At 38.4% G+C, this 13,750-nt stretch overlaps 1 protein-coding gene across 3 annotated transcripts in view; it reads left to right on the top strand.

Annotated features, from left to right (window-relative positions):
• The window catches only part of Sumf1 (sulfatase modifying factor 1), a 78,022-nt gene that overhangs the window by 7,419 nt on the left and 56,853 nt on the right, over positions 1-13,750 (top strand). For all 3 annotated transcript variants that reach the window (XR_010051286.1, XM_063260283.1, XM_063260282.1), the window contains exons 2-3: positions 1,566-1,739; positions 8,144-8,218. Coding sequence is in view for 2 of the 3 variants with exons in the window: in XM_063260283.1 (XP_063116353.1) it covers positions 1,566-1,739; positions 8,144-8,218 (249 nt within the window). In the remaining variant the exon portion in view is untranslated. The remainder of the gene's footprint in view (positions 1-1,565; positions 1,740-8,143; positions 8,219-13,750) is intronic.

Below are 13,750 nucleotides of genomic sequence, written 5' to 3'. Positions count from 1 at the left end.
TATGGACCTGCGTTTTTGTTGTTGTTGTTGTTGTTGTTGTTGTTGTTTTTTGTCTTTTTTGTTTTTATTGGTACCAGGGATCAAACTCATGACTGCCTGCTTGCAAGGCAGGTGCTTATGCCGCTGAGCTAAATCCCCAGCCCTGGACCTGCGTTTTTTAACTGAAAAATTTTGTAGCATCCTCAGATCCTGTGTTAGGGTTTGGAGTACAGCTGTGACCATGTGAGCAAGGCAGTCTAAGTCTGTGCCTTCTTGAAGTTTGGAGTTCATGTGGGAAGATGCATAGGAACAAAGTAACTGCAATTTAGACTTTAATAACTTCTTAAATTTTCTATTTCAATATTTAAAACTTTCCCATTATCTTTAATAACTAGAATTCATGCAGTGGGTTGTTATGGATATTATATATGGCATTTTTACATTTGCTTTTAAAAAGAATTCAAAAAAAGCAAGAACACTGACCAAATACCTGACAAAAACTGTGGGGGACCAGCCTATGACCTTGTACCTGACCAAGGGGTGATGAAGATGATACCCAGAGGGACACAGATTAGGTTAAAATATGAGGGGGAAGGGAGTTCTTTTCTTTCAACAAAGACCCCCGGGTGGCTTTATTCACTCAGACATGACACTAGCAGTCAGAGTAAAACAGGGTTCATCTGTTTCCCACCATCCATGTCCATATCTGACTAAACAACAGGGTTTCAGCGTTATTAATTTTTCCTGCAATGTGTCACCATGCACTCCTGCCACCTCTCTCTGTAGTGCTCACAGAAGAGGACAGTTAGGGCTTAATCTTCCTGTCTGGTCTTCCACAAAAGACAACTTAAAGGAAGAAAGATTTTGGTTCATATTTTCAGGGTTTCAGGTCATGGATGGTTGACTCCATTGTCACGGGCTGGGGATGAGGCAGGACATGACGAAAGGGTGTGGCGGAGCAAACCTGTTCATCTCATGGCAGTCTTGAAGCAGAGAGAGGGAAACAGCTGGGGAGGAAGGAACTGAGGACACGAGATATCCCTACAGTCACACCCGGTGCTCCATTCCTTTCAGTTAAGATTCGTCTCTTTTCTATCCCCTCCCAATAATGTTATCACATTGTGTGGTTCTGTATATTTAAAGACATTAGAGCTCTTATATTTCAGTTATTTCCCCAGAAACTATGAGCTAACATTTGGGTTTTGGTAGGACATTTCAAATCCAAACCATAGCACTGTCAAAGAAAGAAGTAAATGTATAGAGAAAAAAATAGAATTGTCTTCCTGCTTCTGCAATTTAACTATTAGCAGCTTTGCTATTATTCCAGGCATGTTCCATTGTATGTACAGATTTCTAAGAGGTAGAGTTTTGATTAAAAAGATTATTTTGCTGAAGAACTTCCATTTCTTTTTTGGTGCTCCTTATTCACCTTTGCTGAGGTGGAGAGTGAGTTTGGTGAATTTACAGTGGTGTCTGCGGTGGGGATTTCTAACATTGGGGGCTGTCTTTGTGCCAGGAACTCGATGCTATACCCAGGTATGCCTGGGCTGTGATACATGACTTCCTGTGTTTCCCTTTCACTGTAGATGGTCCTCATCCCTGCAGGAGCGTTTACGATGGGCACAGATGATCCTCAGATAAAGCAGGATGGAGAAGCACCTGCAAGGAGAGTCACTATTGATGCCTTTTACATGGATGCCTATGAAGTCAGTAATGCCGAATTTGAGAAGTTTGTGAACTCAACTGGCTATCTGACAGAGGTAATGGGTTTGGGGTACAGGGGGAACTTACTTTTTTCCAGAACCTTTAAGAATGTTTTAGTAACAGCAGACACTGATGACCCCTTTTATTATGTGTTCAGTACTGTGCTAAGCACTATATATGTATTTTAATTTTTCCCAGTACTCCCATGAACTAGGTTACATTACAGGTAGCAGACTAAGAATTAGAAAAGTGATTTGCCCCAAAGTACATGGTTGGTGTGGAGCTGGGATTCAAGCCTGGACAGTGTGGCCGCAGAACCTGTATTCTTAGCCATATGTTGCATTGTGTCAATGCTTTGATATGCCAGAGAGGGCCGCTGTCTCAGGGTTTTTGAAATAACGGCATGTGAGGTAAAGCGATTCTATCTTCTTCTCAGTAAATTGGAGTTTGGTTATTCCAGAAGCAGTACATGTTTCCTAAGTGATAGATACAGAAATGCAGCTTTCCATTCTTGTGGCTTTATTCCAGTGTCTTGACAACTCAGAAGCACCTCTTCTCAGTTCCAGGTCTTATCCTGCGGTCACTGAATACAGAGTAAGGCCCTACAAGTAGATACTTGCCCCAGATGGGACTAAGGTTGGGGAAGCTTTCTGGTTTATGAGTGCTTCTATGGTCTGAACTGTATTTATTTTTTTTTAAATGGCCTATTTTCGCTCACCCAATTTTTTTTTCAATTTACGATCTCCCCTTCTCTCTCTCGTCTCTCTCTTTGTTGCCTTCCCTCCCCATCCTTCCTTCCCTTGTTTTTCCCACCAAACAGCCTGTTAGACTTAAAATAGTTAATTTGAGAGTGAATGCTGGAATTTCCTGAAATATATAAAATGGTTGTAAAATCTTGTTTTATAGATATTTGTTGCAAGCAAAAGACTATGTTCATTGTTTTCCATTAAGGATATTCTCGGATCAAGTTCCTCAGTTCTGTCTTCTAAGTTAGAGAACCAGTTCTAAGGAAAGAAGACTTTCCTTAAACCAGAGTTTTTTAGGAAGATTAACCAGAAAAAATAGAATTTAAGGCATCTGAGAATGTAGAAGAAGAGTTATATCTGGACATCGACTGTACTTTACTTGAAATTTTAGCATTTCCTTTAGTTAGGTTGGACTACAAACCATAGCAATTACGGTCCGTTTTAAAAACCTTGTAAGTGCTGTTGCATGTATCTTAAAATATTGTTTGCTGCATTTATTCCAGCTTTGACATATGGTAAGTGTGAAACCTGGTACTAAATTTTATTTAATATATTAATAAAAAACATACTAACAAGGACAAATTTTTTATTTGTATGGTGATACAGTTTCCTTTATAATATTATTGATTTTTATTTTTAAAAAAAAATTTAAAATTTTAAATAGAATAAAACAAAAGAACAGAACGAAGCAAATCAAAACAGAACAATGCAACAACACAGCATTTCACAACAAGACAACTGGACATCAACAGTAGCTACCATGATGTCTCTTTTCTTTGACATAGTTGAGCATACCTTCACACATAGTAATATCAAACATAGCAAAATAGTATAAAGCCATTCAAAAGAATGAAAGCATTACAAGATTTCAAAACCAAATAACAGGAAATGAACAATGGCCACTATAATATCTCATTTTCCTCAAAAAAGTTGTCCATACCATCACACATAATAAAATCAGATAAACCACAACAGGATAGAACCAGTCAAAATAGAAGAACAAAAGCATGGTAGGACTTCAAAACAAAATGATAGTAAATCAGGAATAGCTGCCATAATGTCTCATTTTCTTCAGAATAGATGTTCATACCATCACACATAATAAAACAAAACAGAATTAAACTAATCAAATCAATGAATGAAAGCATTATAAGACTTCAAAGCAATATAATAGGAAACCATGATTACCATAAAATATATTCAAAATAGCTGCCCTTACAATCTGACAGCATAAAATCTAACAAAACAAGACAGAACAAAGCCCAACTTAACAAAATTGTGTAAACATGCAAGATAAGACAATAAGAAACTGACAGTAGTTTCCACCTTTCCCTCCCAGGTATTTCCTCCCCTTTGCTCTTACATTAACTATTTTGCTTTTGGATCCCATAACTGTTTCTTACGCTGTGGTTCACGTTTATGAGTTTCAACTGTTTCAGCCATGAACATGATCTCTTGTTGCATCCATTTACCTACAGGAGCCTTGAGGTTATTCTACTTTATAGCTGGGTAGCTTTCCACTGTATGAAAATACCATATCTTTCTTATCCATTCTGCAGTTAATGGGTAGGTTATTCTTTCTTTCTTTCTTTCTTTCTTTCTTTCTTTCTTTTTTTTTTATTCTCCTGTCACATGGAACAATTGTTTTCTCTCCTTTGATTTTCAGTCTATGAGTGTCCTTTCCAGTTAGATATGTTTCTTGTATATAGTATATGGATGGATCCTGTTTCTTGATCCATTCTCCCTGTGTTTCTTTTTATTGCTGACCTGAGGCCGTCTACATTAATGGTTACAACTGGCATACGTTGGTTTGTCTCTACCCTGCTATCCTCCTGTTGTTGGCCCTCCACTTTCCCCCTTCATTCAATTGCTTGTCTTATTTGTTGATCCTTCTCTGCTGCTGTTCCTGGAACCCTGGTCATATTGATCTCTCTCTAGAATATTCTTTAACATTCTTTGTAGGGTTGGTTTGGTAGTCATGAATTCCTTCAGTTTTCTTTATCATGGAAGTATGTTATTTTTCCATCAATTTATTTTTATTTTTATATATATATATATATATATATATATATATATATATATTTTTTTTTTTTTTTTTGTCTTTTTCATTTGTATCGGTTCCCGGGATTGAGCTCACGACCACCTGCTTGCAAGGCAGGTGCTTATGCCGCTGAGCTAAATCCCCAGCCCCGATTTTTCCATCAATTTTGAAAGGTAGTTTTTGTTAGGTAGATCAATTTGGGTTGGAAGTTTTCTTTCAGGGTTTAAAACACTTCACTCCATGCTCTTCTTGACTTCATGGTTTGTGTTGAGAAGTCTTCTGTGCTTCTGATTGGTTTTCCTTTATAGGTGATCTGTCTCTTTTCTCTAACAGCCTTTAATATTCTATTCTTTTTTTTTTTTTTTTTTTAATAATATTCTATTCTTGTTCTGGATTTCTGGGATCTTGATTATTATATGTCTGGGTGTAGATTTGCTTTGGTTGTGGCTAGAGTCCTATATGCTTCAGTTATCTGTATGCCAGATCCATTACTGATGTTTGAGAAGTTTTCTTCTATTACTTCTGTGAATATTCTTTTAATATCATTTGTGTTGATTCCTGCTTCATTGATACCTATCACTCTTAAATTATGCTTCTTTGTATCATCTTGCAGCCATTATTTCCTGATTCTGTGTTATTTTTAAGAGATCTTTTCTTTCACGATCATTACCAGCAGTCCTGTCTTCAGTCTCTTTCAAGCAGCTTTGCCAGCTTTTGACTGAATTTTTAATTTCCTGCATCTCTCTTTGAATCTGTTTTATGCATTGTAATTTCTTTCTACATTCATTCAAGGTTTCCATCATTTTCCTATGCTCCTCTTTATCGTCTATGTTTTCTTTAGAGCTGCTGAACAATTCTTTCAGTATGTTTGTGATTTCTTCTTTTACCTGAGACATTATTTCTGATTTGACTGCTTTTACAATCTCATGAAATTGTTTCCTTACTTGAGTTGCTGTCCCCTCAGAGATGTCAGGTGTGTGACTTCTGTTTTCTTCCATGACTGTATCTCCCATTCTTACTGTGTGTGGGCTAGAGGTCTGAGTTTGCCTTTTGCTCCTTCATCTTGACATTCTCCTGGGTCCCTCCCAAAAAGCTGGTTGTGGGGTCCCAGGCACTTAGCATGCTGGCTGCCCGTAGGCATTGTAGGGAGATGGACAGGCACCTGGGTTCCTCTAATTGCAAATTTACAGGGAGGTAGCAGGTTGTGGAGTGGGCTTCTCCAGACCTGTGCAGCTACACTGTGGCTTTGCTGATAATTAGGGGTAGATATAGGTAGGGCTGCTTATCTCAGCCTGAGTGTCTACGCTGGGACTCCCATGATGGTGGCAGATACACAGAGGTGTGTTTGTCTGATTTTGCTAGTGGATGATGGCTGTCTGAGGGAACCAAGGGCCTCAAATGGTGGCCTATGGATGCACAGGACTTACCTGGTTGTGTGTCCCTGTTCCTGCTCACTGCCTGCAGGAAGGAGCCTTCTGGTGGCAGCTCCCTGAGGGTGAAGGTGGATCTGCTGGTTCGCTCTGCCTGCACTGGCCGCCTGTAGGATGTAGCCTTTGTGGCAGTGCCCAGCGGGCAAGGTGGATCTGTCTGTCTCTTAGGCTTACATTGGGCATATGAAGGAAAGGGCCTTCCAGCGGCAGCGCCCTGCAGGCAGAGGCAGGTCTTGTGGTTCTTTCTGCCCATGCTGGCTAGGAAAGGGCCTTCTAGTGCCCTTGATTTTATTTTATGCATTTAAGTGTTCCATTCTTAAAAAGAGATTCCCTAAGCTTCACTATGCTGCCAAAGAGATAATAGGACACAAAAGGTTCAGAACCTCTGCCTTAGATGAAGTGATTTGAATGCTCATGACCCTTTCCGGGGATTTTCCCCCATCTTTCTAACTTTGTTTTATGCCCCTTGCTCACATGTTCTAGCCTTACTGCTCTTGTTTTGATTTCTTGAAAACTGGACATTCTTTCCCACTTTGTGAGCTTGGCCCACATTTTTCCTCTGCTTAGAATCCATAGCTCTTTACTGTCCCTTTTTTGCATATCTACTATTTTTTTGTTCTTGAGTCATCTCAGAGCACACATTCCTTTCTCACAGAGAGTTCCTCTGCTTGCCATACTAGGAAGAGATTTTCCCTTACACTTGCATCTTACAAAGTGAAGTAAAGTTACAATTGTTTATTCCCTTTCCTTCATCTTTGTCTGAGTCTTCACATTTAAGTACACTAAAGTCAGGGACAATGCCTGTCTGATATTGCCCTTATATTTTTTCATTTAACTTCAGGTCTGTCATGTGGGACATAGTCAGTACATGTTTATTTATTTATTTATTTATTTATTTATTTATTTATTGTCTTTTTCCTTTTTATCGGTACCAGGGATCTAACTCACGACTGCCTGCTTGCAAGGCAGGCGCTTATGCCGCTGAGCTAAATCCCCAGCCCCAGTACATGTTTATTGAATGAATAAGCGGCTTAGATTTTTAGGCATTCTAATGTCACCAGGAAATACACAAAGAACATCAGGGATGAAGAAATGAAGATAAGCTCCACTCAGAAAAAGTAACTTAAGGGACTTGTAAGGGCCGAGGTATAGAAATCTAGTGCTCAGTTAATTTTACCTTATCAGGACTGGACAGGACTGGGCGTTGAGATTTGAGAGTTACTGGAAGTGCTGGCTGTAGTTAAAGTGATGTGGTTGAAAGACATTTCCCAGCAGTTGATCAGCGTATTTCCCTTGAACCACCTATATTAGAATCAGCAGATTTAACATAGGCAAGCTTTCTTCCCTTTGTTTTTGTTTTTGGTTATTTTCCTTACCACCTGTTCCCAGAATCAGTATCTCTGGAGCTGGGAGACAGCAGTATATGATTTTAACAAGTTGGTTGAGTAATTTCAGCTAAAAAAAAAAAAAAAATCAAAGAGCTGCTAGCCTAATATAAGAAGCACAGAAAACCAAGGGCAGAGCTCCAGGAAGCTGCAGAGTTTCAGGGACAGACAGAGCATGTGTATTTCCAAAGAATGAGAACTGTCAGAAATGCAGGAAGAAAGCTAGAGGAGAGTCACAAATGCCAAAGGACGAAGGAACCCCTTTTCAGAACAGGGTCACATGTGACAAAGAGAATCAGGCTGATGAAGACTTGAGGTGCTAATGTTTAATGCAGTTATGAAATTGCAGATTTGCACCTGTTGCTGAATTTGGCCTCTTGAGATTTATAAACACATTTGGTAACTTAGTAGAGCTACATTGTGTCAGATTATTAGTGAGTTATTAGTAGTATTTAACTCTTTTAGCTAGATGCTAGGAGCAGAATAAAGGACAAAATTTGATTGTGTAATTTCATGTATACACAATGCCTTTATATTCCCAAGTCATTTATAATACTTGGGGAAATACAATTTCCTTCAGCAGAAGTAGTCAAGTTCTTGAAAGTTAATCTGTCTCAGTTTGTAGTCTTATCAGCTAGACAAGCCTTCAGTGAAAATACTCACTGTGAGTGACACTAACCTGTTTTAACAGGAAGCCAGATGCTGTCAAGTCATTTCTGAGTGCTCTTTGGTAGCTATATGAAAAACTAATATTGATTTGGATAAGAAAAATCATTTTAGTAATGTGCAAGGGAAAATGGCACATATAAAACACTTTGTTCCAACTGTTTCTGGGTTTATTTCTTTCCTACCTTATAGGCTGAGAAGTTTGGTGACTCCTTTGTCTTTGAAGGCATGTTGAGTGAGAAAGTGAAGACTGATATTCAGCAGGCAGTAAGTAATGTTTAAACAGGCATTCATATTTCTCTGTGCTCATTGGAAAGAGTTTGGGTGAAAAATTCAAACTACATATTCTATCTTCTTTTCCCTCCACCCTGATCATTTAACTGCCATAGATTTGCCCAGGGTAGCAGCCCACAGCTCAGGGCTCCTTACCTGAGTGAATGTGGCACGATTCTGGGATGGTGGCTGAGGAAGCCTCAGGTCAGCCTTGAACTTCTGTCTTGTGTATCCAAGTTACACATCTTTTTGTGAAGTAGAGCTCAGCTGGAGTCTAGCCCCTTCTGGGTTTTTTACTTGTATACATTTCTGAAATGAAGATTTGTGTTTTATTTGCTTTTTGGTGTTGCAGTTTTTGGGAAAGGGTCTCACTGTGTAACCCTGGCTTGAACCTCACCCTCCTCCTCCTCTCTCAGCCTCCTGAGTGCTGGGATTGCAGGTGTGCATCATCACACATGGCTTTGGCATGAAAGGATAAGTATAAATGTTTTAAAATTCGATTTTCAAAGCACTGGTCTTATCGAAGTTGGTGTGGAGCTAAAGCATCCTATTTAAACATGCACGAATTTACCAGATCAGAGAGGTATCCATGAGTGGGATCCTCTGTTGTAACTGTTCCTAAGAAAAGAGGTAGACAGTTGGTGCTTATAGGCAGGGGTGTACCTTCTCTCACAGCACCCGGAGATGTGAATTAGGTGTTTTCCTCAGACATCACGGTAATGGTGGACTAGGCTTCCAGAAATACCTATGTGATGAGTAGAACTTGGAATTCGTGTACTAACTGTTTTAGTAGATTTGTGATATTTATGTGTCTGTTTGTATACACAGTTTATGATAGTATAAGAGCAAGGAAAAGAGTAGGAGTAAGCTAGCAAGTTGAGAGTGACAAACCAAGGAAGGTAGAAAATGCAGCTGCAGCAGGAGATAGAGAGGGCAGAGAAGAGCGGTCAGCCAGCTCAGGGGCACTGATTAGACAGACACTGAAGATGATGGAACCCACCCCTGATCTTCCTTTTTATACAAGTTCCCTTTCATTTCTGGCCATGAACTTTATCTTAATGTGTTGGCGTCACTCTGTCCTCTCTTGAGAATAGTGGTGCCAGAAAAGCTAAAGTATCCTGGCTCACATTTTCTTTCTTTTCAAAAACATGGAGGTAAAAATAAAGTTAAACAAGACTTAGTGCCAGATCATGTTTTGGTGAGTTGGACCACGTTTAGATAAATTTTTAAAAATGTGATTGAGGTCCGTTTGAATTTTACAGCTTTCCTTGGTCATTGTAAGTTTTTAAGTTTTATATAACCTGATAACTGCACTCCTTTTTTTTAAAAGCACTATGAAGTCCGTTCAGACTAGTGTTGATGTAAGTCAGAATGTTGTGCCTTGTAAAAGATAGGGGAGCTTAGATGAGGGAGAGCATTTGTGCTTATTTCTGTAATTCGTGCTTTCAGATCGGGGTGTCTTGTTACTTGAGAACCTCTAAGCACACTGAGCATGAAGGCAGAGGTGGATGTTGCCAGGCTGCAAAGGCGCCCTGTTAAGTACATAGTGAAGTGCGTGCATGTAACTAGGCTGAGGACAAGAGGCTCTCGTCCGGTTGCAGTCCTGGTCACTTCCTTAAATGCTCATTATGGAAAAGCAAACCTTTTAAGCTTGTTTAGCAAGGGTCGAATGAGTAAAATAAATTGATGATGTAGGAGAGCTTTTATTTATTTATGTTTTCATCTGCCTTCTTAAGCCTAGCTTACCTTCAGGTTCTAGACCTTTTTTTAACCCAGTGTTTCTAAAAGTGTAGGATGTGAGCTGGTCCATGGGATACATTTAAAAAGATTTTAGGTAGTAGCTAGGCCAAGTATAATCATATTATGAGAAAACTTTCCTTTTTTTTTTTTTGGTATCGAGGATTGAACTCACAACTTTGCACTCGCCAGGCCCTTATGCCGTACCTGACCCGAAAACTTTTCCTTTTAAAAAAAAGGCTCATTTGAGAGCTCATGTGTCCTTAATATTTCACAACACTTGTTAGTTTCTTTTTTTTTTTTTTTTGTTCTTTTTTAAACATAGAAAACAGGCTAAAGACTCTCTTCAGACTGTAGTAACTGGTTAAAATTAAGTAGTATTGTTTATTTTCATGTGATTATTTTAAAAGCTGTATACATGTCAGTTTATAGTAGTGATACATATTTTCCCTTTAAAAAACCCTTTTAAAATCATATATTGTATAAGACTTATTGAGTTATCCTGAGTTGAATGTGCTTGTAAACATCACCCAGATCAGGAGCTGGAATTCTGCAACCTACTGTAGCAGCCCCATTTGTGTGCTACATTCTGTTACGCTTCTCTGTCCCCCAAGTAGCCCCTGTCCTGATTTTTAAAGTAAACATTTCCTTGTATTTCTTTATAATATTAGCATCCAGGATACATCCCAAGTTTAGTGCTACCCATTTGAAAGGTATTTGTATGTTTTTTTTTTCTTTTTTAGAATTTATGAAAAGTACTTCTAAGACTCCTGTAATGTACAGATTTCCCTTTCATTGTCCATTTCTTATCTCTTCTCCCCTCTAATTTATTCATTGAAAAGTACAGAACACTGAGCCGGTAGGCTTTCCCACAGTCTAAATTTTACTGGCTGTCCTTTCATAGCGCAGTTCATCTGTTCTTTCTATTCTGTGTGTCACCTGCAATGTGATAGCTGCTTCCATCGCTAATCAACCCAAGACATCATAATATATAGTGTCTTCCTTCACCAGAAGGCACTCAGTCTTTATTACTTCTGTTTTGCACTTTAGCAACTGTTAATGCTCAGTGTAAAATCCATGAATTCGTTGGGCATTGTAATGATGATTATTTAATAGTTATTTTTCATTTATTAATGGATACATTTTGCCTCCATTTACTATATTTTTCATCATTGGTACAGATTATACAGGAATGGTAGATAAATGCTTGATCCTTTATTAGCTCCTCCCTTCCTCCCTCCCTTTCTGTCTGTCTGTCTTTCTTTCTTTCCATTTCTTTAAGAAGGCTTATTTCCGTGACCCTCTTTAGGTTTTAGGTATGCTTGTTGCCCTTAGGTTAGTGGTTGTTTCTAGGCCTCTTCAGTGGACAGAGCTAAGGTAAAGTCTCCATTAATTTATATTGATACTGTATTTCTACTTTGAGTTTTTACACAGCCTGTTTTGTATTACATCTTTGTCCTTTCTTCCACAGCAGGAGTCCTGGTTCTCAGAGATACAAGGGATAAAATTAGAATAGCCCATAATTACCCATTTATTTTATCCCAGATTGTATATGTAATAGTCTCAAAATAACAACACCAGTGCTACCATCACCAGTGTAATTACTGAGAGTAGGGCTAGAAAACACGCAGACTTTTACTTATACTTTTCTTGTTTCTCCCCAGTTTTTTTTTTTTTTTTTTTTTTGGTCTTTTTTGGTTTTCGGTACCAAGGATCGAACTCACGACCGCCTGCTTGCAAGGCAGGCACTTACGCTGCTGAGCTAAATCCCCAGCCCTGTTTCTCCCCAGTTTTAAAATAGTTATACTAATTAGATATTGAAGCATATGTCTATTGCATACAGTTATCTCTGTTTTTTAACTTATGTTTAGACTTAGTACTAGGTGTAGATGCAGGTTTAATGCATAGGTTCTATTTCCAGTGTCTCCCTAGTCAGTTAATCGAAGAACTCATTCTTTGCTAGATTCCTCAAGAAGTAGCCATGGGAATAATTTTTGCATGTTGATAATAGTTTGTTAGTGCTGTTTGTATTTAAAATTTTTGCTGCACATGAACACTTGGAGTTTTTTCCTTTTTCTTTAGTATCAAAATGATTAATGTAAGGGGCTGGGGATTTAGCTCAGCGGCATAAGCGCCTGCCTTGCAAGCAGGCAGTCGTGAGTTTGATCCCTGGTACCAATAAAAAGGAAAAAGACAAAAAAAAAAAAAAAGATTAATGTAGAATATATATTGGTGTTGGTTATTGTGGGTCAGTATTCTCAGATATGATGTTTGCTCTTTGAATATGGTTTTTTAGTTTTTTTTTTAATAACAGGAATATGGTCTTATAGTTTGCTACATTTTTTTCTGTGCCTTTTTTTTTTCTTTCTGGAATTCTTCACTCTTCATGTGTGCGTAAGGTTCTTTTCAGTGTTTATCACTTTCCTTTGAATCATTTTAATCTCTCTTTTTTTTTCAGTAGTACTGGAGATTGAACCTTTGTACATGCTAGGCAAGTGTTCTACCATCGAGCTACATTCTAATTCTTTTTTATTTTTATTTTTTACAAGGTTTTGCTAAGTTACTTAGGGGGGGCCTTGACCTCCTTGTACCTCATCATCTGAATAGCTGAGATTATAGATTTGTGCTACTGTAGTAGGCCTCTTTTTCTTTAATTTTAAAAATCTCTTTTTTTGTCTATGTGTCTCTTACGTAGTATTTCTGAAATGACTGCTTTATTTCCAGTTGTTTCTTGACTTTTGTTTCTTATCTGAGTTTGTAAATTATGATTTTATTCTATACTTGATCTTAGCCAAAAGGCCGAGAAGCGATTTATGATTTTATTCTTTTATATAATCATTGTCTACATGTCTTTGATCTCATTTTGAAATAATATGTTTTGGTTTTTTAAGCATGGCTTCTGCTCTGATTCAGGTTTGATTCGTTGCCCAAAGTTTTATGTATCCAGAAGCTTGGTCCCAGTGTATTGGTACCGAGAGATACACTGTTAGGAAATAGTGGAAACTAATAGGTGGAACCTAGTGGGAGATGAATAGGTCAACAATTAACAATACTGCCTACTAAAGTGGTTGAATGCTGTTTCATGAGAACAGCTTGTTCTAAAAGAGCAAGCCTGGTATTGGACTCTCTGGCTTCCTGTCTTGTCATGTGATCTTTCCTCTCATAATGAGATCTGCTCACACAATGCTCCCATGCACCATGATATGATGTGGCTAGGAGTGCCCTCCCCAGAAGTTAGCAGATGTCAGTACCATGCTCTTAGACTGCCAAAACTGAACTAAATTAACCTCTTTTCTGTTTCCCCTTTTCTCTCTTTTCTTTTTTCACACTCTGGTTCAAACCTAAGCATCTTGTATTTTGTTACAGCAGTGGGAAAAGGACTAATACGTCTTCCTGACTGCACATGTTGTCTGTAATGGTACTGTTGTTTCCTCTTTTTTTCTTATAGTAACAGTGGATTAGATTTGAGCCTGCATCTTGGCTGTTGTTCATATTTGTGTCACCTGTCTTTCTGAACCATTAGAAGGGGTGATCTGGGATAACTTTGTCCCCTCACTCCCTGTTAGCTATCCTCCTGCCTTCAAAATATAGCCACTTATTTTCTGAGGTTTTCTGAGTCTTCCCCTACCATTTTTCTTTTGCTTTTCTCTCTTGTCCGTTTGTTTCAGCAGTTTGATTTTAGGCCTTGAGGTTTCTTCTTGTATGGGGTTCTAGTCTAGAAAGGAACCCTGATAGGACAGTTGTTGGTTTTTTGGGTTATTTATTTATTTATTTGTTTGTATTTTGGAG

This window comes from Cavia porcellus, unplaced genomic scaffold (genome assembly GCF_034190915.1).
Source record: "Cavia porcellus strain 051 isolate PalLab524CR breed Dunkin Hartley unplaced genomic scaffold, mCavPor4.1 scaffold_13, whole genome shotgun sequence".
NCBI lineage: Eukaryota > Metazoa > Chordata > Mammalia > Rodentia > Caviidae > Cavia > Cavia porcellus.
This window is presented reverse-complemented; position numbering and strand designations above follow the sequence as displayed.